Raw genomic sequence first — 26,975 nt, 5'->3', positions numbered from 1 at the left:
AGCACAGGAGCAAATGGGAAGACATACTCCAGATCCCACAATTAAGAAATTGCCAACCAAGAGTATTACACCCAGCAAAATCTCATTTTTACCTGAAGAAAAAATACATCCAAAATGAACAAAAAATTAAAGAATTTTCCAACACCTGCTGAAGCCTACAAATTATGCTTAATTAAGGATGTGCTACACACGGTGATAGAGAATGATAATCCTCACAATGAAAAAAATCACAAACGTAGAAAATCTTCTTGTAAAGGTATGAAGAAAATCCAAAACAAAAATGACGATATTGGTGTGAAAATGACCTGATCAAATTGCTCCTTGTCAATAGTTACTCCAGTGATAGTGGCCTTTAATCAAACAGATTTAAAAACAAGATCCATTGATTTGCTGCCTACAAGAAACACACCTCACCAACAAAAACACACATATACTGAAAGTAAAGGATGGAAAAAGAAATTTCAAGCCAATGGAAAGAAAAAATGAACAGGCATATTATAGAATCAGATGAAATAAAGTTTAACATGAAAAGTGTTAAAAGAGAAAAATAAGGGCACTCTATGATTAAGGGATTAATTCAACCAGAGGAAATAACTATATCAAATGTATATGTACTCAACGGTGGGACACATGGATATTTAATACAATTATTATTGACGCTAAAGAGATACCTAAATTCCAGTACAACAATAATGGGAATTTCAACACCCCACTTTCATCAATACTCTAGATAGAAAATCAAAAAGAAACAATAGACCTAATCTATACAATGGATCAAATTTATACCTACAGAATATTTCATCTCAGAAATGCAGAATACACAATCTTTTCAATAGTATATGGAACCTACCTACTGTAGACAGATCATTTGTTAGGCCACATAGCAAGCCTCAGCAAATTCAAAAGAATTAAAATTATACCATGCATCTTTTCTGATCACCATGGAATGAAGCTAGAAATCTAACAACTCAAGACACTCTAGAAATATGCAAGCATATGGAACTATGAATAGCATGCTATTGAATGAACAGTGGATCACAGAAGAAATCAAATGGGGATTCAAAAATTAGGGCATTGAATCAAGATGACAGCATAATACCTATGGGGTACAGAAAAAGCAGTTTTAAGTTCACAGAAAATAGTTAAGACATAGGCAACTAGTGTTTATGGTGAGAAATCAGAAATGCATCAGATAAATGATTAATCAATGTATCTAAAAGACCAACAAAAACACAACCAAACCCAAAATTAGAATTAAAAATAAGAAAAAATTGAATTGAAACAAAATACATAAGATCAATTGAACAGCTTTTTTCCCAAAAACAAAAATCAATACACCCTTAGACCATCTCACCAGAAAAAAAGGGAGAAGACCAAAATCAATGAAATGAGACCTGAAAATGGAAATAAAAAAATGGAGAACACAGACAGAAAATTATAAGGAATTAGTACAAATTTCTAACATGTTGGAAAGTCTAGAAGAAATGGATAGATTTCTAGACACATACAATCTACCTAAACAGAGCCATGATGGCATAGGAAACATAAACACACAAATAACTAAGAAACTAAATTAGTAAATATAACAGAAAAGCCTGGGATCAAATGGCTTCAATGTTGAATATCAGCAAACTTTTCAAGAACTAATTCAATTTTTCTCAAACTATTCAAAAACAATTACAAGGAGTTAATCCTCACAAATTCCTTCTATGAGACTGGCATCACCTTAACTCTAAAACCAGAAAAAGAGACAAAAAGAGAACTGTAGACCAATATTTCTCAAGAATACAAATGTAAAAGTACTCAACAAAATACGAGCTAATCAAATCCAACCACATCAGAAACGTCATTAGCCAGAATCAAATGGGATCTACCTTGGCTTGCAAGGATTGTTCAGCATACACAAATTAAGTAACACACATTAACAAGTGGATGAATAGAAGTCATATGATTATTTCCAAAGACACAGAGAAAATATATGAAAAATACATCATCTCCTCATGAGAAAGACTCAATTACACTGGGTATAGAAAGAACATTTCTCAACACAAGACAATATACAAAAAACATTACCAGCATCATCTTTTTCTTTTTTAAAGATTTATTTATTTTTATTGGAAAGGCTGATTTACAGAGAGGAGAGACAAAGATCTTCCATTTGCTGGTTCATGCCCCGAGTGGCCACAAAGGCTAGAGCTGAGCCCATCTGAAGCCATGAATCAGGAGTTTCTTCCAGATATCCCATGCAGGTACAGGGTCCCAAGGTTTTGGGCCATCCTTTACTGCTCTCTCAGACCACAAGCTGGGAGCTGAATGCAGAGAGGAGCATACGGGAAAACAACTGGCACCTAAATGGGATCCCAGAGTCTTATCAGTATAATCTTGAATTAGGAATAGTTGGAGGCATTTATACTAAGATCTGAGACCAGGCAAGGTTTCCCATTCTCAACACTGCTATTCAACATGATCCTTTAACTTTTAGCCAGAGCCACATGCAGGGGTCTGTGCAGTAGGTGTGGATGACACGAAGGTGTGAAGAGAACAGCTCCCCTGTTTTGCAGGGACCAGGGCAGCTTTCAGCTGTTTGGTAGGGCCCAGTGGATGTCTCTCTGACCACCTTGACACAGTCTCACCCTCATTTGCATGGACACTCAAGCACCCCCCTAAGAATTCTGTAATCTAGTGAGGCATTGTTGTTTGCCCCTGTGAGATGGTTTTTGCAACTGATGAAAGCTTGACAGTTAATGTTTCTGATAATGTGTTGGTGAGTGAGCCTTTGACAACTTACACGCAGCAGCACAATTTTTTTTTTTTAAAGATTTACTTTATTTTTATTACAAAGTCAGATATACTGAGAGGAGGAGAGATAGAGAGGAAGTGGAGCTGCCGGGATTAGAACCAGCAGCCATATGGGATCAAGGCAAGGACCTTAGCCACCAGGCCACGCCGCCAAGCCCGCAGGAGCACAATTAAGCCCGTGCCATTTCTTTTCTTTTTTAAATTAAGATTTATTTTTATGGGAAAGGCAGATATACAGAGAGGAGGAGAGACAGAGAGGAAGATCTTCCGTCCGATAATTCACTCATCAAGTGACCGCAATAGTTGGTGCTGTGTCGATTTGCAGCCAGGAACCAGGAACTTCTTTCCGGGTCTCCCATGCGGCTGCAGGGTCCCAATGCCCTGGGCCATCCTCAACTGCTTTTCCCAGGCAACAAGCAGGGAGCTGGGTGGGAAGTGGAGCTGCTGGGATTAGAACCGGCACCCATATAGAATCCCGGCGCATTCAAGGCGAGGACCTTAACCATTATACTATCGCACGGGGCCCAAGCCCGTGCCACTTCTGGACACCATATTGGGTACTTAACCATTGCCTCAGAATCTGGCCCAACATGTAGCACACCTTCTGGGAAAGCTCTTGATAAATTTCTTAAATATTAATGCAAGTGATGGGAGTGAGAGCTGAAACTGCTATGGCAATAAATATAGTTATTGTTATCTCAAAGGCTAGTCTGCCTTTGCAGTTTCTTTGGAGCATAAAAATATAGCTGTTTTAGCCACTTTTATAATTTTTTAACCAGAGGAATGATAGGGTGATTATGTTAACATCATAGAGATACACTTTTGATTATTGTTTGATTGTTTATGAGGTTGTAGAGCCTGCAGTTGTAGGGGGATTTAATGTTTGAAACTTTGTCCTAAATCATTCTATTTTTTCCCTTTTGATGTATTTCTCCCACTAAGTGATAGATAAGTTGTGAAAATAAAATGTTGTAGAAATGTTTTACTGATTAGTAGGCAACCATCTGTGCCTTGTCCTTGGAGTTCTGGCTGTCACCTAATGGCTACTTCTGAAGAATGAATAATGGCTTGCCTTGAAGAAAATAATTATGGTAACTTACAGAATTATCTTTAAGAGCACCTGGTTGACCATGAAGTAAAAATTAATTGAACATCTGTACACGCTGGCTTAGTTCTTAAGTTAAAGATGGTAATATCAAATGTTTGTGTAGAGGCTTGTGATGTCTAAGTAAATAAAAAGGACAGCTTTTTCTTGAGCCGTAGGAAGAAGGCACCAAGTGACAGTGTCTGTGTCTTTTCTTATTGCCGACTCCACGCACCCTTCTCAAGCTCTGAACTCAGCTGGAGCTGGATTCCGGCAGCCACAAGTAAGAAAAAGAAATCAAAGAGATATAAATTGGAAAGCAGGATTGCCAGCTATCCCTGTCTGTAAATGACATGATTCTCTACACAGAAGAACCAGCAGACTCTACTAAGAGACTATTGGAATTCCTAAGACAGTCTGGTAATTATATAGATAATGAAGCTAACACAAAAATCAATACTCTTTGTATACATAAACAATTTCGTGGCTGAGAAAGAACTTGTGAGAGCACCATTCATAATAGCAGCAGCAGCAACAACAAAATAAAACACCTTGAAATAAATTTAACCAAGAATTGGAGGGATCTTTCTGATGGAAATTATGAAACATTACTAGAAGATGGCCAAAAATTTTCCATGTTTGTCGATTAGTTGGCTTAATGTCATACAAATGTCTCAAAACAAATAACAATTTATAGATTCAATGCAATCCCAATCAAAATACCTAGCACATTATGGTCTGGAAAAATTGATGCTAAAATTCATATGGAAACACAAGAGACCCTGAATAGTTAAAGCATTCTTAAACAACAAAAACAAAGCTGGAGGCATAGCAAAACCAGAATTCAAGACACTGAAATCAAAACAGCATCATACTGGCACAAAAACACACCTGAAGATTATTGGAACCGAAGTTCAAGAAATGAACCCACACAACTACAGCTAACTAAATTTTGTCAAGCAAAATGACAGAAATCCAGGGGGATAAAAACAGCCTGATTCTTCAATAACTGATACTGGGAAAATTGGATAAGTGTTTAGAAAATATAAAATATGAAATAAGAACTACTTAATTCCTTATACAAAAATCAACTGAGTTGGATCAAAGATATGAGCCTACTACATCAAACAACTATATGAAAATATTCTGAACATTCCACAAGATGTAAGCAAAGACTTATTGGAAAAAAACCCAGAAGCACAAGCAATTGGAGCAGAAATGAACAAATGGTTTTGCAACAAGTTGAAATGCATCTACACTGCAGAGAAAACTGAACAATGCAAAGAGGTAGCTAACAGAATGGGAAAAAATATTTCAAACCACACAGCTGACAGAAGATTAACATCCAGAATCTTAAGAACCCCTAAAGCTCAATAACAAACTAGGTGAAGTGTGTGTGTGTGTGTGTGTGTGTGTGTGTGTTATGTTATACTAGGCTATGTACCAGCATCTCATATAGGTATCAGTTTGTGTCACAGCTGTTCCATATGACCCAGTTCTCTGCTTATTGCTCGGAAAGAAGCAAAAGATGGGTTGAGTCTTTGATTCCATGCACCTATGTGGGAGACTCAGAAGTTCCAAGATCCTGGCTTCAGACTGGCTTAGCTTCAGTCATTGTGGGTGTTTGGGGAATGAGCCAACAGATGGAAGTTGTCTCTCCCTACGACTCTGCTCTCTGTAAGTTGGCCTTTAAGTTAAATGAAGAAACAAACTACTAAATAAATAGTAAATGCGTTAAAAGAAATGGGCAAAGGACATTAACAGGTACTTTCAAAGGATGAAATTCAAATTTTCAATAGACACGACAAAAATGCTCACCATCAACGGCCATTAGGGAATGGCTATCATACAGAAAGTAGAAAATAATAAATGCTGTGAAAATGAAGGGGAAAAGTAGCCCAATTTTCACTTTTGGTGGGAATGTAAACTAACACAAACATTATATGGCATCTCAGTGGGGGACTGCACTCAATCTACGCATTGCTTTGGGCAGTGTACACAACACATTATATTAATTTTGTCAGCCTTGGGACCCTGCGGCGTGGCCTAGCGGCTAAAGTCCTCGCCTTGCACACGCCGGGATCCCATATGAGCGCCGGTTCTAATCCCAGCAGCTCCACTTCCCATCCAGCTCCCTGCTTGTGGCCTGTCAGCTAATGACATGCGTCCTTTCCTGCATCTTTTGTGTGTTTATGTGTGTCATACACAAGTTCTATCGATGCTTTTAACATTTCAGAATAGTTTTAAATTTAAAAACAAAAATTTGTAGTAATTCAATTTCAATGTATCTTTCATTACACATCGTCTCATCATCTAATTAGTAACATCTCATACATTTGTTAAAATGAACCACTCTTTTTTCCATTTGTTATTATTTTCCATGATACAGTTTTATAGATACAAAGATTTCTTCCTCTTTCTCCCCCTTTTCCCATTCTAACATTCCCCCCATATTATCCTGGTAGTATAGTCCTTTAGTAACATAGAAGTTTAACGTTCTACTTTTAAATATACCATGCGTTGTCCACACAGGCAATGGTAGACAATCTAAAATCATACTGTCAAGGTATATTTAGTTGATATATTTAGATTTCTGCTTTTATTCAAGAGTAGAGATGTGTAATAATGCATCTTCACTTTTTGGTGTGCTAGTCTCCACTATATAGTTCAAAAATGAGAAAATTTATACATATTTACCTACATTTGTTTTGTATTTTGCATGAAGGTTGTCTTATAGATGAAAGAATATATATTTGTACTTTTGGGACTGGTTTCTTTCACTGGGCATAATGGTATCTAGTTGGGGTCATTTTTTTAAAAAGGGTAAGATTTCATTCTTTTTAAAGTCTGTATAACATTCCATGGAGCAGATGTACTACTGTTTATACTCTTTTGACAGGCATATGGAATGTTTCCATGAGCTTTGCTATTGTATTGCTATAAACATAGGATTGCAGGACACTTCTCAACGGCATATTTCACTTCATTTGGATATATTCCCAGGAGGGGGAGAGCTGGGTCATATGGTTGATTAATTTTCATTTGTCTGAGAACTTTCCATATAGATTTGTACAGTGGCTGCACTATTCTACACTTCCACTAACAGTAGAGTGGTACTTCTCCCACATCCATGGCAGCAATATTGGTGGAATTCATAAGTAGGCCATTCTCACTGAAATTAGGTGACACCTCAATGTGATTTTAATTGCATTTACTTAATAATGAGAGAGCCTGAGCATTTTTTCATATGTTTATTAGCCATTTGACTGTGTTCTTTTTAAAAATGCCTGTTCATTTCATTCACCCATTTCTTCACAGGGTTGTTTGTGTTTTGCTGATGTGGAGTTTCTGAAGTTCTTTATAAATCTCGGATATTAGTCCCCATCTGTTTGTAGTGTGGAAAGATTTTTTTCTCATTCTGTTGGTTGCCTCTTTGCCTTGTTGATAGTTCTCTTTGTTGTGAATCTGGATTTGGTATTTAGGTGAGTTTCGCTTCATAGACTATGTAAGCACTGCCTCCCTTTGTATTATTTTGAATAGCTCATGGGAGATTGGAGCAAAATCTTGAAATATCTGGTGGAATTCAGCAGGGAATCCATCTGGTTTTAGGCATTTCTTGGGAGGGATTTAATTACTGATTTAATCTGTGTCTTGGCTATAAGTCTATTTAGGTTTTTAACTACCTCATGATTCAGTTTTGGCAAATTATATGTGTCCAAAAAATCTATCAATTTCTTCTAACATGTTGACATATAGTTACTTGCAACAGTTCCTGATAATTCTATGCATGTACGGGGAATCCATTATAATTTTTTTTGTTTGTCTGATTTTATTGATTTGTATCCTCTCCCTTTTTTTTTTTTTACTAGTTGTTGTAAATATTTGGTTGATTTTTTTCAAAGATCCAGCTATTCAATTCGTTGATTCTTTTGGTCTCCATTTGATTTACTTCCTCCATTATTTAGATCATTTCTATTATCTTGCTAATGTTGGGATTAGTTTGCTGGTTTTTTTTTTTTTAAGATTTATTTATTTCTATTGGAAAGTCAAATAATACAGAGAGGAAGAGAGACAGAGAGGAAGATCATCCATCCGAAGACTCACTCCCCAAGGATCGCAAAAGCTGGTACTGCGCAGATCCATAGCCAGGAACCAGGAACTGCCTCCAGGTCTCCCATGTGGGTGCAGGGTCCCAAGGCTTTGGGCTGTCCTCGACTCCTTTCCCCAGCTACAACCAGGGATCTGGATGGGAAGCAGAGCTGCCGGTAGTAGAGCCATCACCATATGGGATCCCGGTGTGTTCAAGGCGAGGACTTTAGCTGCTAGGTCACTGTGCCAGGCCCCTATTTTGCTGCTGTTTTTCTAGCTCCTTCAGACATATGGTTAGCCTGTGTACTTGGTGCTTTTCTAATTTCTTGAAATAAGCATTGATTGAAATGACATTTCCTCTTAAAATCGATATGTTGTATTGATGCCTTCATTCACTTCAAGCAATATTTTAATGTCCTCTTTTATTTCTCTTGTAAACCATTGTTCATTTAGCAACTGTATCATGGAGTAATAAAATAAATAAAAAATATAGTTGAAAGCCTCAAAAACTGGCTATATGAAGTGGAGGAAAGAAAACCTGAGCTTAAAATCAGGTTTCCTAAAATACTCCTATCAACAAAGAGAAAAACAAATAAAAAGGAAATATAGCAGTATTAAGACGTTTGGGACATCAATAACGAAAATTGTGCCTGAATGTTGGATATCCTAGAATTGAAGAAAATAGGAATAACACAGGAAACTTAACTGATAGCTGAAAAAAATCCCAAACCTTGGAAATGTTATGAGCATCCTGGTATAGGAAGCCCATTGAATACTAAAATAGCAGAAAGTAAAACTTGGAACTGTTAAAAGGACTATACTCTTATGATAATCTGGAGAACAAGGAGACAGGAAGAGGAGAGGGGGCAAGGAATCCTTAGAACTACAAATCTATAATATGGAAAATAGTAATGATAATAAATAAATAAATGAAATAAAAATACATTAAACTCTAGGAATTTTTTTAGCTTAACCAAAAGATGAGAAAGATTTCCATAATAAGTATTTTTTATATCAGATGAATGGAAAAAGCAAATGTGATACATATACAGAACTTTCAGGCATAAAAAACTAAATCCTGAATGCAAATGTATTGGAATTGCCAATCAAAAGATGTGGATTAGTGGATTGGATAAAAAAAAAGAGAACCCATCTGTTTGTTATCAATGAGAACTGTATCTTACCAACATTGAAACTGAAAGTGAAAGGATGGAAAAGGATATTCCAAGGTAATGGAAAGGAAAAATAAGCTGGTGTAGCCGTTCTAATATCAGGAACTAAGAACTGATTTTACCAGTTTGCAGTCTTTATTCTGTAATGGAAGAATGAGGGACCCCAGCGATGTGGATAAACAGGTGCTTCTGCCTTCTTCCTACTGATGTGTGAAGGAAGCAGTGGATGATGGCCATGGTTAAAGTACTTGAGTTCCTACTACCCAAAGATCCAGATGATGTTCTTGGTTTCAGGGTTCAGACCAACACACTCTGGCTGTTGCACATTTGGGGAGTGAGGTAGATGGGAGCTCTCTCTCTCTCTCTCTCTCTTCCTCTCTCTGCCTCCCTTGTTCCCTCTATTCTCCCTTTTCCCCTCCCTCTGCATGAGTCTGCCTTTTAAACAAATAAAAGTCCAAAAGAAATGCTATCATGATATATATTATGTTTCACCTACAATTAAATAGATTTTAAATAGAATTCCTCATTTGTATTAGCATAAGTTTATGTATACACTGTGGCTAGTAGTGTCATAGAACATTTCCATTGTTGGAGAATGTTCTATTATAAGTTACATGAATGCAGGGGTTATTGTTTTTTTGATTTTCATGTTTTTATTTTTATTTTCATTTCTTTCAGAAACAGTTTTTATCGTTTTAAATTCTTCACTGTCTCGGACCAGATACGATAGCGTAATGGTTAAGGTCCTCGCCCTGAACGCGCCGGGATCCCATATGGGTGCCAGTTCTAATCCAGGCAGCTCCACTCCCCATCCAGCTCACTGCCTGGGACCTGGGAAAAGCAGTAGAGTATGGCCCAAAGCTTTGGGACCCTGCATCCGTGTGGGAGACCTGGAAAGAAGTTCCTGGCTCCTGGCTTCGTATAGGCAAGCACTGGCCATTGCGGCCACTTGGGGAGTGAACCATCGAACGGAAGATCTTCCTCTCTGTCTCTCCTCCTCTCTGTACATCTGCCTTTCCAATTAAAAATAAATCTTTAAAGAAAATTCTTCACTGACTCATAGGTCATACAGTAACACAATTTTCCTCAAGAACGTTTTTTATTTTAATTACTACAGCGACATTTGGTAGCATGTTATTTGACTTCCTGGCATTGTAAGTTTCTATTTTTCTTCCTGTTGTTGATTACATTTTTGTGGTTTTTAAGGGGATGTCTAGTAACTGTGTAATGGAGACTGCCATATCCAGATGTGAGGACAGATTGCAGTATGCATCTCTACTTCCAAATCAAAGACTCCTAATTAAACTTTTAACTATATCTTGACAATAGGATGCTGGATTCTCTGCCATTGTCCATGCCCACAATGATGGACATATGACTATGAAGAACTATACTATAGTAATAATATAGGGGAAATCAGTGTGTGTGTGTGTGTGTGTGTGTGTGTGTGTGTGTGTAGGGGGGAACTTGGGGAAGGGCGCAAAGGAAACCTCAGAACCTATGGAACTGTATCATATAATAATAGTAAATTTTCAAAAAAGGAAATGTCACATGAAAATGCCCTGCATCATCTATTATTTTGGATTTTATTGTATTTTAATTCAAGCCCTCCTCATAGATGTCCTTATCTACTTCTGCGTTCATCCTCAACTGCAGGATTGAACTCTTACTCCGTCTTGCTTTGCCTTCGGTGGTTTTTCTTGCAGCTCTACACTTCAGCTTGTAAATGGTTAATCAACTGAGAACATCCGGAAAAATAACCCCTTTAGCTTACTCTTATTATCAGAATATACTGCATACTTTTTTTTAGCATAAGATGGGAAATATTTGTTGTAAATGCAATGAGAAAACTGTAGACACCCATTTAAATTTTTCCTCAATTTCTTACAGATATGCTAATATTGCTTTAAAGTGATAAAATCCTGTTTTTAATCAGACATAATACTTGTTACTTGAATACAATAATACCACTAATCACAAGGCCTTGATGCATTGGCTTAAATCACAATATTCAGATTTTGTTAAACTCATGAACTTAGTTCATCAAACTCAATAAAGTTCTCAGTAATACTCAGTACCTGGGAAATTCATAAGAATAAAAAATATACAATGAGAATCAATCATTAAAATAATCATTTTTCTTAAATGAAGAAAAATGAAACTTTCAAATTTAGATATTTGTCAGTATGTTAAAATTGTTTTCACTGAGAACAAAACACTGAAGTCCTATGGTAGGACTGAGAAATCAGACTAAGTTTTGCTAGTAGCTTAATTTTTTCAACTTGTAAAATAATTTTATCTAGTAAATACCAAATAAAGTGGTACTCAAACAGTATCAACCATTTCTCAGGTAGTCACATTGACAATAACATTACTTTGATGTTCGTTTCCCACAAAAATTGCTATATATGACTCTAATCGTTTTGGCTAAAATGCTTAACTATTGAATCATGTGACAGTGTAACAGATGTTAAAAATTTTAACTTGTATCTACTTGAACAGACTGATATTCACTATTAATGAGAACTGAATTATGGTATCATTTTATTATTATATATGAGAATATATAAAACACATTATAACTATACTATAGTATATAATGTTATGATGTTATATAATGTTATAGTATATAATGTTATAGTATATAATGTTATAATGTTATAGTATATAATGTTATAGTATATATATTAGATATAATTAGAGCATACATAATATTTAATACATTAAAGTGATTAGATACATGTACAGGTAATATTATATAAAAAGTTTCTATAATGAAGAGACTGTTCAAGAAATAGCTCAAAAAAAGAAAAAAAAGAAATAGTTCAGGAAAAACAGAATTAAAAGATAATCTTATCTTGGTGCAATAAAACTTTGTGATCCATGTACAAATTATTCATAGTAAATTTTTCACAAACTTCTTAAAGATATCCTAAATAACAAAACACTCAATATGCCTATACTTGTTTTACTTAGTTGCCTTACTAAATCCCTGTACATCTTCAAAATTATTCATAATCATGACATTATGAAACTAAATATTTCTTTTCATACTGAAATATGACTATTACAGGTAATCTAAAATGTAAAAAGAAACCCTTATGAATATAATGCATAATGCATAAAATGTTCTGATTTAAAGTAAGTAGTCATAACTTCTTTTTGTATAACTGATAGACAAAAATAAAAAAGATTTATTGCCAACAAAAACTCAACTGTAAAACATTCAAAAAGCTTCTTGGGGCTGGGAAGAAATGCTAAAAGCTGAAAAATATGCATATTTAGAGACAAGCATAAGCCAAGGAGCATTTCCCAAAATAAGTCATATTCTGGGATTTAATACAATTCTCAAAAATTTAAAAGAAATGTAAATTATCAAACATGCTTGTCTCCCAACAACATAATTAAACTGGTCATTGATGGCAATTAAGCATATACAAAAGTTCCAAGTACTCAGAGATTAAACACAGTTCTAAATAGCCAACTGCAAGAAATACTAAAACAAAACACCTAAATAATATTGAAAGCATAAGGCAAAACTTATGATAAGCAGTTCAAGCAATGTTTGCAGAAAATAAATTTCTTCAAACAGTTACAATAGACTTAAACAGTAATTACTAACACTCCTATCTTTCTTTGGAAATTTCTTTTTATTATTTGAAAGTCAAAAGGACACACACATAGTGAGGGGGGAGAGAGAGAAGTGAAGAGGGAGACGTGAACAGGAGCGAGGGAGAGAGGAGTGGGGATGGGGGAGAGATGGTACAGGGGAGAGAAGTGGGAAGAGAGAGAGGGACAGAGAGGCAAAAAGAGGAAGAGGAGAGGAGAGGTAAAGACGACTGGGAAGAGGGAGAAAGGAGGAAGAGAGAGGGAGAAATAGAGAAGCTGAGAGAGAGAGGGAGGAAGGGAGGAAGGAGAGAGGGAGAGAAAAAAAGACAGGGAGAGATGGATAGAGAGCAAGGGAGAGAGGGAGGGAGGGAGAGGGAAGGCCATTGCCTGTGGCACTGGAATACCCTATGGGCACAGAGTTCTGGGTGCTCCACTTCTGACCCAGCTCCCTGCTAGTGTGCTTGGGAAAGCAGTGCAAGATGGTCCAAGTATTTGGGTCTCTGCATCTCCGTGGTAAACCTCAAAGAAGTGACTGACTCCTGGCGTCTAACTGACCCTGTTCCAGCCACTCTGGTCATTTGTGGAGTGATCCAGTGGATGGAAGATCTCTGTCTCTGTATCTCTCTGTCTTTCAAATAAATACATCTTTTAGAAAAAGTCAAACATAGATGAAATGAGAGAAGTCAAATCTAATATGTGACACATTTGACTCCAGAAAAGCAAACCTATGAAGATGGAAAATAAGTGGCATCTGAGACAAATGTTATGAATGAGAGTGATATAAGAGTAATTATAAGAAGGGTGATAAAATGCTCTTAAATTGAGCTGTGGTTATAGTTATGTAATTATGGAAATTAATAATAGTTGAATCATAACCATAAATGAATGGATTTCACATTACATAAATTACACCTAAATAAAAGATTTTATCTGTTTAGTATCTTGGATGACAGCTCCCCTGAAAGAAATACTTTACAAAACTAGCATAAAGAGAAACAGAATATTTGAACAAACATATCCTTACTTTGAAAATCAACTTATTTTTAAAAATTTTATATAAGAAAAAACCTCTGGGTCACAGCTGCTTTAATTATTAAAAAAATCAACCTTATGCAAACTTTTGCTGAAAGTGTTAGCAGAGATGAACGAGATATGGCTCGTCTTTGCACAGAAAGAACTGACACAAGACAGAAGTGGTAAGCAAGGTAGCAAGGTTTCATAGGGTAGGACATTGATCAGAATGGTTTGATACCTCTCCAGACAAAATGTGAGAGAGACTGCCAAGTTGTTCAGGCTTAGAGAAAGCAAAGTTAAATAGTCTGAGATAGTACACTAGGCACACCTGGAGTGGCTGAGCAAAGAGTTGACAGCTGAGCATGCAGCTTGAACTCAGACTGGGGTTTATAAGTTAGTGGGGTCCAGTTCTTTCTGCCAAAATAATTCTACAAAGAATAGTGAATTTTGATTTCAAGGAACAGTGAAACAAATGAATAAATGCAGATCAAGAAAAAAAGTCAGATTTCATACATAAAAATTAATTTGAGATATTATAGACTTAAATATAAACACCAAAGCTATTTTTAGACATTCTAGCATAAAGATAATTTCACTTCCTCTCTCTTGAGATGTGATAATTGGCAGTTTACCAATAGCCCTATATAAAATTTAAGTTTTTAAAATTTGGAGTTCACCTTTTTATAAAAACATTATACTTTCAAAAAGTTTTTTCACACTGACCTCAAAAGTAACTATTCTGTGCATATATATACATTTATACCATTTTTTTCAAGATAAATTTTAATATCACTGAGTGAGGGATTCATCAAAGAATATATTGTCAACTAATGTTCTAAAAGCAAAGCAATATTTACAACTAAGTACTAAGGGTATGACATCACGATATTTTCATATTCTCTATAAACTTCCACAAATAAGAGAAAATGTATGATATTTGTTTTCTCAATCTGGCTTATTTCACTTAGCATAATAATCCCCAGTTCTATTCATTTTGTTTGGACTCCTTAAGTATTCTGGATATTAATCCTTTGCTGGATGCAGAGTTTACAAATATTTTCTCCCATTCTGTAGGAGAAACACACTTTGTGGAGTGTTTCCTTTGCCATGCAGAAGCATCTCAGTTTGCTAGAATCGGATTTGTCTATTTTTTATTTCCTTGGCTGTGCTAAGAACTCTTTGCCTATGCCCATGTCTTGCAGGATTTTCACCTACATTTTCCTCTAGTGACTGGATGGTCTAGGGTCTTCAATTTAGCTCTTTTACTGTGAACTGCTTTTAAATATATTTATTTTTACTCAGAAGGCATATTTACAGAGAGAGAGAGAAAGATCTTGCATCTGCTGGTTCAGCCACCCAAATGGCCACAACAGCTGGAGCTGAAGTGATCCAAAGCCAGGAGCCAAAAGCTTCTGCTGGATTTCCCACGCAGCTGCTGGGTCTGAAGCACTTGGTCCATCCTCTGCTGCTTTCCCAGGACATAAGCAGGGATCAGAAGTAGAGCAGCTAGGACATAAACTGGCACTGATATGGGATACTGTGCTTGAAAGTGGAGGAACAGCCTGTTGAACCACAGCGCCAGTTTCGACCCAGTGCTATTTTGACCCAAAATAGCCAAAGCAATCCTCAACAAAAACAAATAAACTTGGGGACATCACAATGCTTGAATTCAAAGCATACTATAAACCTAGTAATTAAAACTGCACGATTCTGGCACCACATATCATTGGAATAGAACAAAGAGTTCAGGAATTATTCCAGGTATATAGAACCACCTGCTTTTTGACAAAAGTACTCAGTATACTGAAGAAAGGAAAATCTCTTCAATAAATGGTGCTGGCAAAACTGGATGTTCATATATCAAAGAATGAAATTAAATTACTACCTTGTACAATATACATAAATCAATTCAAGATGGATCAAAGATCCACATTTAAGACATAAGGCTCAGAAGCTGGTAGAAGAAAATGTAGGGAAAAAAATTTAAGACATTTGTATAGGTGATTACTTTTTGGATAAGCTGTCAAATTATAAGCAATAAAAGCAAAACTAACCAAATTGGGTTATAATAAAAGCTTCTGCACATCAAAAAAAATCAGGAAGAGTTTTATAAAAATTTCTTTTTTAATTTTAATTGATGTTTACAAAGTCAATCAGGATGGGAAAGATCTAAGGTTAGGGAGCAGTGGATGTGATCATTGTTTCCAAGCTTTCTATTTCTTCTTCCCACTTCTGGGTGTGGCAGACTATAAGGGGATAGGCCATATCCAGCCTCCCAACCATCTCAGTACCCAAGGATGAAGAGGGGGGCAGCCGATATCAACCCGGGGTCACACTGATGCATGTTCTGAAGATTCTGTCCAGGTTGATGTGATAATTTTGAAATGCTATTGATTTTGCCGATCTATAGATGAGGAATTGCTTCCAATGTCCATTGGCTGACACCATCAACCTTATAGTCTCTAATCGCCCAGATATTTGCTGCCATCATTTGTCTGGAGTAGTTATCCATATGTTCTGTTCTCGATTCTCTGCTATGGTACTAGATGTCCTCTGAAGCCCCAATGAGCTACCAAGTCCTCCATGTGCACCATGATCTACTGTCCAGCACCCCATCCTCTACATTGGGCTGTCCCTACGAAGATGGCGGTGGTGGACAGAGCCAGGTTCCTGTGTCTTTCCAGATATGTCCACAATGTAATTACTGTGGGAGGAGGCATTTCTTAGGACTAAGGACAAGCTCAGGATATGCTCACTGCCTGACAGTGGTGGCCAGAGGTCGGTTCCTACACATTGAGCCTGGCTAAAACTGGGTCTTCTAGCAGCCACCATGTGGCTGGGAGAGTCAAGCACCTGTGCCTCCAGTGTCAGACTGACCTGGGCTGCTCCCACCAAGATGAATCAGGAAGAGTTTGAAGATAATTCAAGAAAACATGTGAAAGATGTTTATAAGCTACCCGACATAAGAATATCCAAAAACACATCAGTAACTCCAAAAGCTGAACAAAGTAAGAACCAGTAAAAAAATGAGCAAGGTACCTCAATGAACAGTTCTTGAAAGAATATTTACAAATGGCCAATAAAAATATGAAACAATACTCAAAAGTATTAGTAACTGGGGAGATGGAAATCACAACCACAATGAGATATCACTGTACTTTTGTCAATGGCTATTATTTAAAAGCAGAGGATGAAGTTCTTTGCTATTCATGTCTATCTGAGGTTTTTCCTATTTTCTGTATTTTGATGCCAGTCTTTCTCCAAAATTGACAAATTTCTGATATTATTTCATTGAATATATATTTTTAATCTATTCTTTTTTGTTTCTTTGGGAACTTTTATGGCTCATCTATTTGGCTGCATGATGTCATCTTCTTATTCCCCATTATTCCTTAGAGAACTTAAAATAGAACTACTAATTACCCAGCCATTACTGTCTTTATAATTTACCCGGAAGAAATGATATCAGTATACAAGAGAGCTCTTTGCTTTTTTTAAGATTTATTATTTCAATGTTTTATTGGGAAGGAAGATATACAGAGAGAAGGAGAGACAAACAGAAAGATCTTTTGTCTGCTGGTTCACTCCCCAAGTGGCCATGATGGCTGCAGCTTAGCTGATCCAAAGTCAGGAGCCAGAAACTTCTTCCAGGTCTCCCACATGGGTGCAGGGTCCCAAGGCTTTAGACCATTTTCTACTGCTGTCCTAGGCCACAAGCAGGGAGCTGGATGAGAAGTGGAGCAGCCGAGATACAAACTGGCATCCACATGGGATCCCGCCAGGTGCAAGGTAAGGATTTAGTCACTGAGTCATTGTGCCAGGCCCCACAAGAGTTATTTATACACCCACATTTATTACAGCTCAATTCACCATGCTATGATATGGAATCAACCTAGATGTCCATCAGTGGAGATGACTGGATGAAGAAAATGTGTCATATATACACTATTGGATACTATTCAGCCACAAAATAATAATGAAACCCCATCTTTTACAATGCAGTAGATGCAATCGAAAAGTATTATACTCAGTGAAATGTCTGGCAGGTAATATAGAACATACAAAAAAGTGTAGCAATGAAGTGGTCATTTTGAGATAGGACAGTCACTTTAATCCTAGGTTTATCCTGCAGTCAGTGGGAATGTGGTTTTATGATCTTTTCAGTTTTTACTTTTTGAATATCATGATTAGAGGTAAATTAAGACTGTGAATATGCACGAGACTAAAATTATGACTGCAGAAGCTCTGTTGAATATAGAGAAGGTGGAGAAGAGTGTGAGGGGAAGTGTGAGGGGAGTGGGGGATGTGTGGTTGTCTTCCTGAACTGGACATATGGAACGCAGTCTGTTTTCTTTATATTAGTAAAAGTTTAAAATGTAAAAAAACACCCATGTATGTAAAGTTACTACATTCAATATATTCAAGGAGATGCAAAGGATATAAATTATAATTTAACAAGAGAATAGGAAGTATTAATAGAAATGGAAGGTCTATTACTGAAAAATACAGCAATTAAACTCCTATGGTAGATCTACCATTAGATTAGACACAGTTGAAAAGGAAACTAGTAAACTCTGTAAGACAACTCACAAGAAAATATAAATAATATATAATATAAAATCAAAAATTATATAATGTATAACATCCTTATTGTTTGCTAATAATGTCAAAATTGGAAATGCAAGTTTGATATTGAAAAGAAATAACCAGTTAAAGTTTAAACCATGATTTGTCTTATATCACGTTTGATTTAAAATTCGGGTAAGGACTTTTTCTCACTTTCAGAACTTCATCTGAGAAATTAAAAACATCTAAAATATCAAATGTTAGCTGAACAATCCAAATCAGAGAAAAAGTTTAACTACTTACATTCCATATGCTGAACTTACAGCAAGACTAGTAATTTGTTGAGGAGGTTCACCATCTACCCACACCAACTGAATAACGAGGTCGGCTTGATACCCTGGAGGCATTCGCACTGGTCTGGTCTTCACACTAACAGAAAGAGAAAATTCTATCACATACAGCTTAAATAAACATGTTCATGCTTACTTTGCTAATTAACATTCTACATAAATATACGACACTAGGCATTGCAGACAGCACACAGGAGGTCAATGACCTGTAGTTTTCTCAAAATACACCAAACTTCTTTTGATTGCTTTATTATTTCTTCAGTTTTGTAGTTCCCCAAATTCAACTGGCCTACATAATTTCCTTTAAATTTTTAAGATAGTATTTATATTATTTTATATTGTAATACTTTCATTTATTACAAATGAAAACAGGTTTTTTTTTTGCAAACAGGTGACACCCTGTTCCAACCACTTGTGCAGAGAATTAAGAAAGGGCTGTGTTTCCACAGGTGCCACAGCAGACATTTTCTGAAAATAGAACATTCATGGGACAAGAGCATGAAAATTGGAAATGCTGTATGCAGTCAGCCACGTAGGGCGGCCAGCACGAGAAGCAGCTTACCACCACCTCAAGTAAGAGTCACTGTGCCACAATCACAGATCTTAGCAGATCCAGAGAAAGTGGCTGGGGCACAAGTGCAGGCAGAGTAACCTGAGGTACTGCTTAGTGCATAATCTCATAGACCACACTGACTCTAAGTACAGTTAGATTTCAGAGGCAATGATTCACCAAGCAAAAGGATTATGCTGGCCCCGGCGGCGTGGCCTGGTGGCTAACGTCCTCGCCTTGAGCGCCCCGAGATTCCATGTGGCTGACGGTTCTGGTCCCGGCAGCTCCACTTCCCATCCAGCTCCCTGCTTGTCGCCTGGGAGGGCAGTCGAGGACGGCCAAAAGCTTTGGGACCCTGCACCCGCATGGGAGACCTGGAAGAGGTTCCTGGTTCCCAGCATCGGATTGGCGCGCACCGGCCCGTTGCGGCTCACTTGGGGGGTGGATCATCCGATGGAGGATCTTCCTCTCTGTCTCTCCTCCTCTCTGTATATCCGGCTTTCCAATAAAAATGAATAAATCTTAAAAAAAAAAAAAAGGAATATGCTTCTTTTCCCCATCCTGCTCATCCTGCTGCAGGGCAGCAAGAGGTCTTGTGGCTTCAGCAGCAACAGCCAGGTTATTCTGCACGGACATGTGATTAAGTTGCTATGTAAAAATGGTAAATTCATGTTCATCGGTGATTTTTGAGTTGGGGCAGGAAGCCTGGTGGGGAGGCATGTATACCTCCTCCCACACATACCCTACAGTGAGCCCTGAGGGGAGATATGGCAGTGTGATCTACTCAGGTGGAGGACCCAGAGGTAAATGCCACTGCTCTTCAAAGCAGCAGACTTGTGTGGCTGAGGGGAGCTTCAATTACTCAATACCATGTCAATTAATTCCATAATGATGTATATTGCTGTTGATATTATGTTGGGGATTCTAATTGATCAGGAAGATATTCTGCCAGCTTTACCTTCAGACCAGAGATGGTCCCCCCAAGAAACTGTTGAATTTATCTGAACAATAAGATGCTGGACTCCATGACTGGTATTTGTTTGCAAAGAAACAATCTTGACTGAATTTGTACTGTAATACAGCAACAAAGTGGAAGAATCTACCATTGGGAGAGGGCACGGGGAGGGGTTGGAGGAATCCCAGACCCTATGAAACTGTGTCACATAATGCGATGTAATTAATAATAATAATAATAATAATAATAAAAACTCCTGTGAACCACCATGGGAAAACCTCAGGCATCAATAATCTGGAATGAGAGGAACTGAGGAAACGATTTCACTAATAGTCATGATCATTAACTCCCCTCTTTTGACAAAAGCAGAAATCTACCATGCTCAACCTGGGTGTCACCCTGGAATTTTATCCCATATTTAATCACAGACCACAACGTGCTGCCTAAACCTGGTACACACCTCCAGATATCCACTGAAGGAGCAGTCATTCCACCAAGCCAAAAAGGCATAATTCAAAGATGAGAACTATCAGAGGATTAAAACAAGTACTAGTAGAAATGATTATAGAGACACATGAGAAACATGAACAAGGGAGGCAAGGTGACTCCCACAAAGGAACACACCAACCCTCTAATATTAGACCACGAAGATAAATAGATTGAAGAAAATGAGTTAAAAATAATTAGATTATTCAAAGCAAGAATTAGCAAAGGCAGGTATTAAGAAAATCCATACATGACATCAATGAGACTGAGGATAAAACTGAAATATTAGAAATTAAGATTTTCATATGTCAAATTAAAAAAATACAGGAGAGTGTTAGCAACAGACTTTATGAGGCAGAATAAACCCTCTGAACTAGAGTAACAAGGGGAAGAAAGAAAAACCAAAAATAGTATCCAAGATGTGTCTTGAGTTCATGAATACATAAAAAGAATGGATTAGAAGGCACATTCAGTGAAAGAATAACAGAACCTCCATAATACGGAGAAAGAAAGGGATATCCAAGTACAAGAAGCACAGAATTGTGAATAGCATGATTAGATCTTTACCATAATATATTAGAGTCAAACGTTCTACAGTTAAACATAAAGAAAAGTTTCCAAATGTTCATGAGAGAAATGACAGATTAATCTGAGAGGATCTTCAATTACACTTAGAGCTGATTTCTCATCTGAAACCCTATGGGAGAGGAGAGAATAGAAAGACACATAGTCCAAATACTAAAAGAAACTGCCAACCCAGAATATTATACTCTGCAAAGCTCTCCTTTATGCCTGAAGATAAAGAGATTGAAACAAGAAAATTGAAAGGTTTGCCATCATCTGTCAGTCCTACAAATGATACTTATGCATATGCTACACACAAAAATAGAGAATGACAATCAATATAATGAAAGAACGTGAAGTTGGAAAATTCACTAAAAGCACAAAGAAAACCCAAAAGTAAAAAATGAGAGTACTTGTAAAACATTTTTTACCTTTCAACAATAATCCTGAATGCAAATGACCTAAATTATTCACCAAAGGAGACAGACTGGTTGAATGGACTAAAAACAAGACCCACTGATTTTTGCCTCAAAGAAACACACCTCACCAACAAACACAAAAACTGAAGGTGAAATGATGTAAAAAGATATCACATGTCTTTCCCATGCAAAGGAAAAATGAGCATGTAGCCATTCTAGTTTCAGACAAAAGAGACTTTAATACAAAAAAAATCTTAAAAGAGATGAATAAGGGCATTACATAATGATTAAGGGATCAATTCTACAAGAAGTAACTACAATAAGTGTATATGCAACTGTCGGGGCACCTGGCTGTTTACATCGTTAATAATTGTAAAGGCAAACTAGACTTCAATACATTACCAAATTCAACAACCCACTTTCATCAATACATTCGATAAAATATCAATAAGCAACAGACCTCATCTATGGACCTAACAGATATCTACAGACCATTACATTTCACAGATGCAGAACACATATTCTTTTCATCGGTGCATGGAGGCTACTCTATGGATAAAGTCAACATGTTAGGCCATAAATCAAGCTCAGCAAATTTAAAAGAACTGAAATCATATCCTCTTTTCTACCACCATGGAATGAATCTGGCAATCAATTCACGAAATCAAACATATGCAAGCTTAACTACTGACTGAACAATGGATCATACAGCAAATTTAAACAGAATTCAAAAATTAGTGGAATCAAATGAGATGACAGCGCAATACTTCAAAACTTACAGAATACAGAAAAAGCAGTGTTAGGAGGAAAGTTCAGGGCCTGACACAATGGCTCAATTGGCTAATCCACCATGTAAGTGCCAGGATCCCATATGGGTACTGGTTCATATCCTGGCTACTTCACTTCCAATCCAGCTCCCTGCTGGGCCTTTGAAAACAGCAGAGGATGGTCCAAAGCTTTCTGTATCTGCATGGGACACCTGGAGGGAATTCCTGGCTCCTGGCTTTGAATTGGCTCAGCTCTGGCAACTGTGGCCACTTTTAAGCAAACCAGATAATGTAAGATCTTTCTCTCTGTCTCTCCTTTCTGTAGAACTGCTTTTCCAATAAAAATAAATCTTTTTTTAATGAGGAAAATTCATAGTAACTAGTGCCTATGGCAATAAACAAGAAAGGCATCGAATAAGAGATCTACCAGTGAAGCTCAAGGACCTAGAAAAATAACAAATCAAACACAGTTAGTAGAAAGAAATCATTAAATTGAAGAATAAATATAATTGAAACCAAAAGAGATACATAAAAATATTTGTTACCTTATGAACTGGTGAGCCGTTTTGAAAAAAAAAAAATAACCAATTCACCATAGCCCTACTAACCAAAAAAAGACGACCCAGGCTAATAAAATCAGATGAAAAGGGATATCCAAAGAATCATCAATCTCAATAATTGTTAGTATGTCTGTGTGTGTGTGTGTGTGTATAAAATGTAAAATAGACAGCAAACTTCTCATCTTTTAACCTCAAAAAGGCTGAAGAAATACAGTTTTATCTATGTATATAGTCTTCAAATGGGAAGTAACAAACACATGGCCAAATTTCTGCTCTGCTGAACTTTCCATTCAAAAAGAATATTTCCTTCAGTTTCCTTTAGAATTGAAGGGGTAAAGAAGTAGTTGAAGGAAGAAAATACTATATCTTCATCATAGATTTCAAAGAAAGACCAACGGTATCTGACAATGCATTGTAGATTATTTGACAGCCTATTAAGAAAGAAGAGTGATATTGTATTTAATGGTTCCGAATATGATTAAACCTTTAAAATTTGGTAGTTGGGACGGCCTTGTAGAACAATGAGTTAAGCCCCCACCCACTTGAATCAGAGGAATGCTGGTTTTTGTCCTGGCTGCTATGAATTTTATCCAGCTCCCTTACAATGTGCACAGCACTTGGGACCTTACTACTTACGTAGGCGACTCAGATGGAATTCTGGGCTCCTGCTGGCAACCTGGCCCTAGATGGAAACCTGTGTCTCTCTCTGTAATTATGCCTTTCAAATGGAAATAAATCCTTAAAATTTGCTCTTACTTGAGGCATGGAATACTGTCCTTTATTACTCCTTCACTAGCCACAGTGTTGGTGCTCCCGGAAAGACTCCTTGAAGATGGAAGCTGGGATGAGAGATCTGGAAATGGAGGACTTGTTTCTGGTTCGGGAGTGATAATATCTTCAACATCATACTGAAGTCGTACTTCTAATGACTTTAAAAAAAATCAAATGTTAATCTAAATCATAATAATAATCACAGTAATAAATCTGGTAACTTTTAAGAAATCATTCATTTGCTTTCACTTTAATAAGCTCAATTTTCCATGCTGAATTAAGTAGCAAACTACCTGGGATAGTCAATGTAAATCATTTAAAAATGTAATTTTTTCATTTCTTAGAAGTTAGTGAATTGCTTAGAATATTGAATAATAATCAGAAAAATGTATTTTTTTCATTTGAAAAAACTATAAGAAAAATACCTAGTAGTGGAGTTAAAACTAACATTATAATAAATATTTTCTATTTAACAGAAAGATGTGCACTTTTGAGAATGAAATAGCTTATAAAAATTCTATTATATGGTAGTAAATATAGTAATACTACCAAAATGATAGATTTTTATTATACTCAGAATCTGCTACTAATGAGCATCCCTATAACTTGTACAGAGATATTTACTTTAAGGTCAGAATTAAAACCTAGTTTTATCTGACTTCAAATCCTGGACTTCTAATTAATATATTATAGAAGATTGACATTATTTTTATTTGTTTAGGTACTGGTTAGAAAAGGACAGGTAGGTACTGGATAGAGAACGAAAATTGTCTACAGGCAATTAACTGGGAATTAGTTTATTGCGCAGGGCATTAAGATTTTCAATCTTTAGACTATTCACTGATGTAAAATAAAGATTAGGTAAAATTAAGATTAGGTGATTACTTTTAGCTTATCAAAAATACTACATATGGATAATCATTAAAAATGAATTTAATACAGTTGAGAAATAATCATTTACAAAAACTACTCAACAACACAACTAAGATAAATTAAAAAATATAGAACAAATTCTATATCAATTTGACCTAACTACAAATTAATAACTTTATAAGCAAATTGTACATTTTGTAGCTATCGTTATTTACAAAAACCTCATATTGAAAACAAAATATATTCAATTTTTAATTTGTTGCTATAAAACTTTATAAAATGAATGCTAACATTCTATTATTAATAAGCAAAAGAAATTTATTCATTTTGGTTAGGTAAATGCCATGCCAAAAAGATACAGATTTTGTTTAAAATCAAGGACGAAAATACGACATAATGAATTTTCAACAATTTATAACAAGATTAACACAAAATGTTAAGGTCATTTTCATGCTGAAAGCAAGTACCAACTTCTGACAGAGAATGATTTTTATCATTTTAAGTCAAGCCATTTTAATAGTAATAAGAATAGTTAAATGTCATATGAATTGTATTATGGCCAAATAATACCCACTTGATGGCTTAAATGCTAGATTGAAAAGTAACCACTATGTATGGCAACTACTTTCTTAGGTCGAAGTATGAACATTAAACTTAAATAACTTACCACTATTTCTGTTGTAATTTCATGTCTACTGAATTTATAAATTATGACGTATGCAGAGACTCCTGATACACAGAATATTCTGCTCTCCGGACACCAGTAAATCATCTGCACAGCAAAAGGGTCCTCCTCCACAATTTCTCCTGTTTGTTTTCCTTCTCCTACCTTCTGCTTTTCAAAAACTTTTGAAGTTTTTAGTTTGTAGAGCATTTGTAGAGTTACTGGAAGATAAGCATAGTTAGTTTCTAATGTACTTTAAGCTCTAAAGACTTTCCAATATATTTTATTAAATTGCAATAGCAAAAAAGCAAAATCCAAGCAGATAAAATTAATTACATTTTAACTAGTAAGCATTCAGTGCTCCATGACTACAGTACCTGGAGGGAGGGTACAGAGAAAAAAAGCATTTTTAAAAACATGAATGATTTCCCAAAGATTATGTAGATACTTCCTCATACGATGCTACTTAAATAGCTATGACACATGAAAGTTTACAAAGGCAACATTACATATAATTTTCTTACGGGAGATCCCTCTATCCTTACATGAGAAGTCATTACAGAGGAAATGTAATCCATGGAAAACTTATTCCTTTTTACAGATTACATATTCCTTCAGTTAAGAGCTGAAACTTACCAGCTAGCCTTATTTGAAATGCAGTGATCTATAATTATTGCAGAAAGCAAGTTTTCGGAGTGGCTTTATGTCAACAAAGGGTCAGTTACAAAATCATGACATATTGGATCTGTGTAACATTTTCAAGGATTTAAAATTTGAGAACATGATATTGCTGATTCCCCAATTAAAACAAAACCTTTCCTTACTCTACAAAGGATCTTTGAGAAAAGATTTGAAAATCAGGACTTCCTGTTAGAGTGTTTAATATGAATGCAATCGTTAAATCTAGTAATCAAACTCATACTGAAGGGATTACGACATGGGAAGGAGTGTATGACACCACTAATCCCCCACCTTCCAAAATACAAACAACAAGCCTGAACTCCTAACATTTTAAATGCCAGGAAATAAAGACTGCTTCAGATTTTACAGAATGCTGGACAAGCTGACTAAATCTTACAAATGACCTGAATTTTCTTTTGCTGTAAAGGACAATATGGAAACTGTTGAAATTTGCATAAAATTTGGTTATTAGAAAACAGTGTTTCATCAATGTTAATCTGGTTTTGACAATTCTTAGGTGATGCAAGAGAATTGCTTTGTTCGTAGGAAATGTATACTGAATTATATTTGGTATATGTGATGCTCCAGTTACATTGTCTTACAGCTTACTTAAAATGGTTACCAAAATGCTTTTGTGTTTATGTGCATATATTTATGTACATCTGTGAGAAAAAGAATATAAATAAAAGAGAAGGGACAAAGGATATGGGTGGGAACAAATGTATGTGCTTGAAGCATTAAGCCATCTTTAATTCCAACATTTTAAGAAAATGAAGTCTTCCAAAAATCACATGAGTCTGAAGTACCCTCAGCATCAGGTTAATCTGCAGTCTCAGAAAACAGCATGAATTCAGCTTTGTGAGATCCTTAGCAAAGGTTTTAGCTAAATACAACCTATGACAGGTATAATCTCTCTCCTACGCAAGCTAGGAAATAATGAGTGTTATTTCAAGCTGTTAAACTGTGACAATTTATTACTCAGCAACAGAAAGTTGATATACA

General features: G+C 36.2%; 1 protein-coding gene across 1 annotated transcript in view; it reads right to left on the bottom strand.

Moving 5' to 3' along the window:
- STXBP5L (syntaxin binding protein 5L) overlaps nt 1-26,975 on the bottom strand; it is a 286,369-nt gene that overhangs the window by 85,946 nt on the left and 173,448 nt on the right. The window contains exons 16-18 of the mRNA XM_004577863.2: nt 25,296-25,513; nt 23,741-23,913; nt 18,637-18,762 (exon numbers count right to left, since the gene is read on the bottom strand). Of these exons, the coding sequence (XP_004577920.2) occupies nt 18,637-18,762; nt 23,741-23,913; nt 25,296-25,513 (517 nt within the window). The remainder of the gene's footprint in view (nt 1-18,636; nt 18,763-23,740; nt 23,914-25,295; nt 25,514-26,975) is intronic.

Source organism: Ochotona princeps, chromosome 3, assembly GCF_030435755.1.
Source record: "Ochotona princeps isolate mOchPri1 chromosome 3, mOchPri1.hap1, whole genome shotgun sequence".
Classification (NCBI taxonomy): Eukaryota; Metazoa; Chordata; class Mammalia; order Lagomorpha; family Ochotonidae; genus Ochotona; species Ochotona princeps.
The sequence above is the reverse complement of the archived record's forward strand: the minus strand, read 5'-3'. Positions and strand labels throughout refer to the sequence as shown.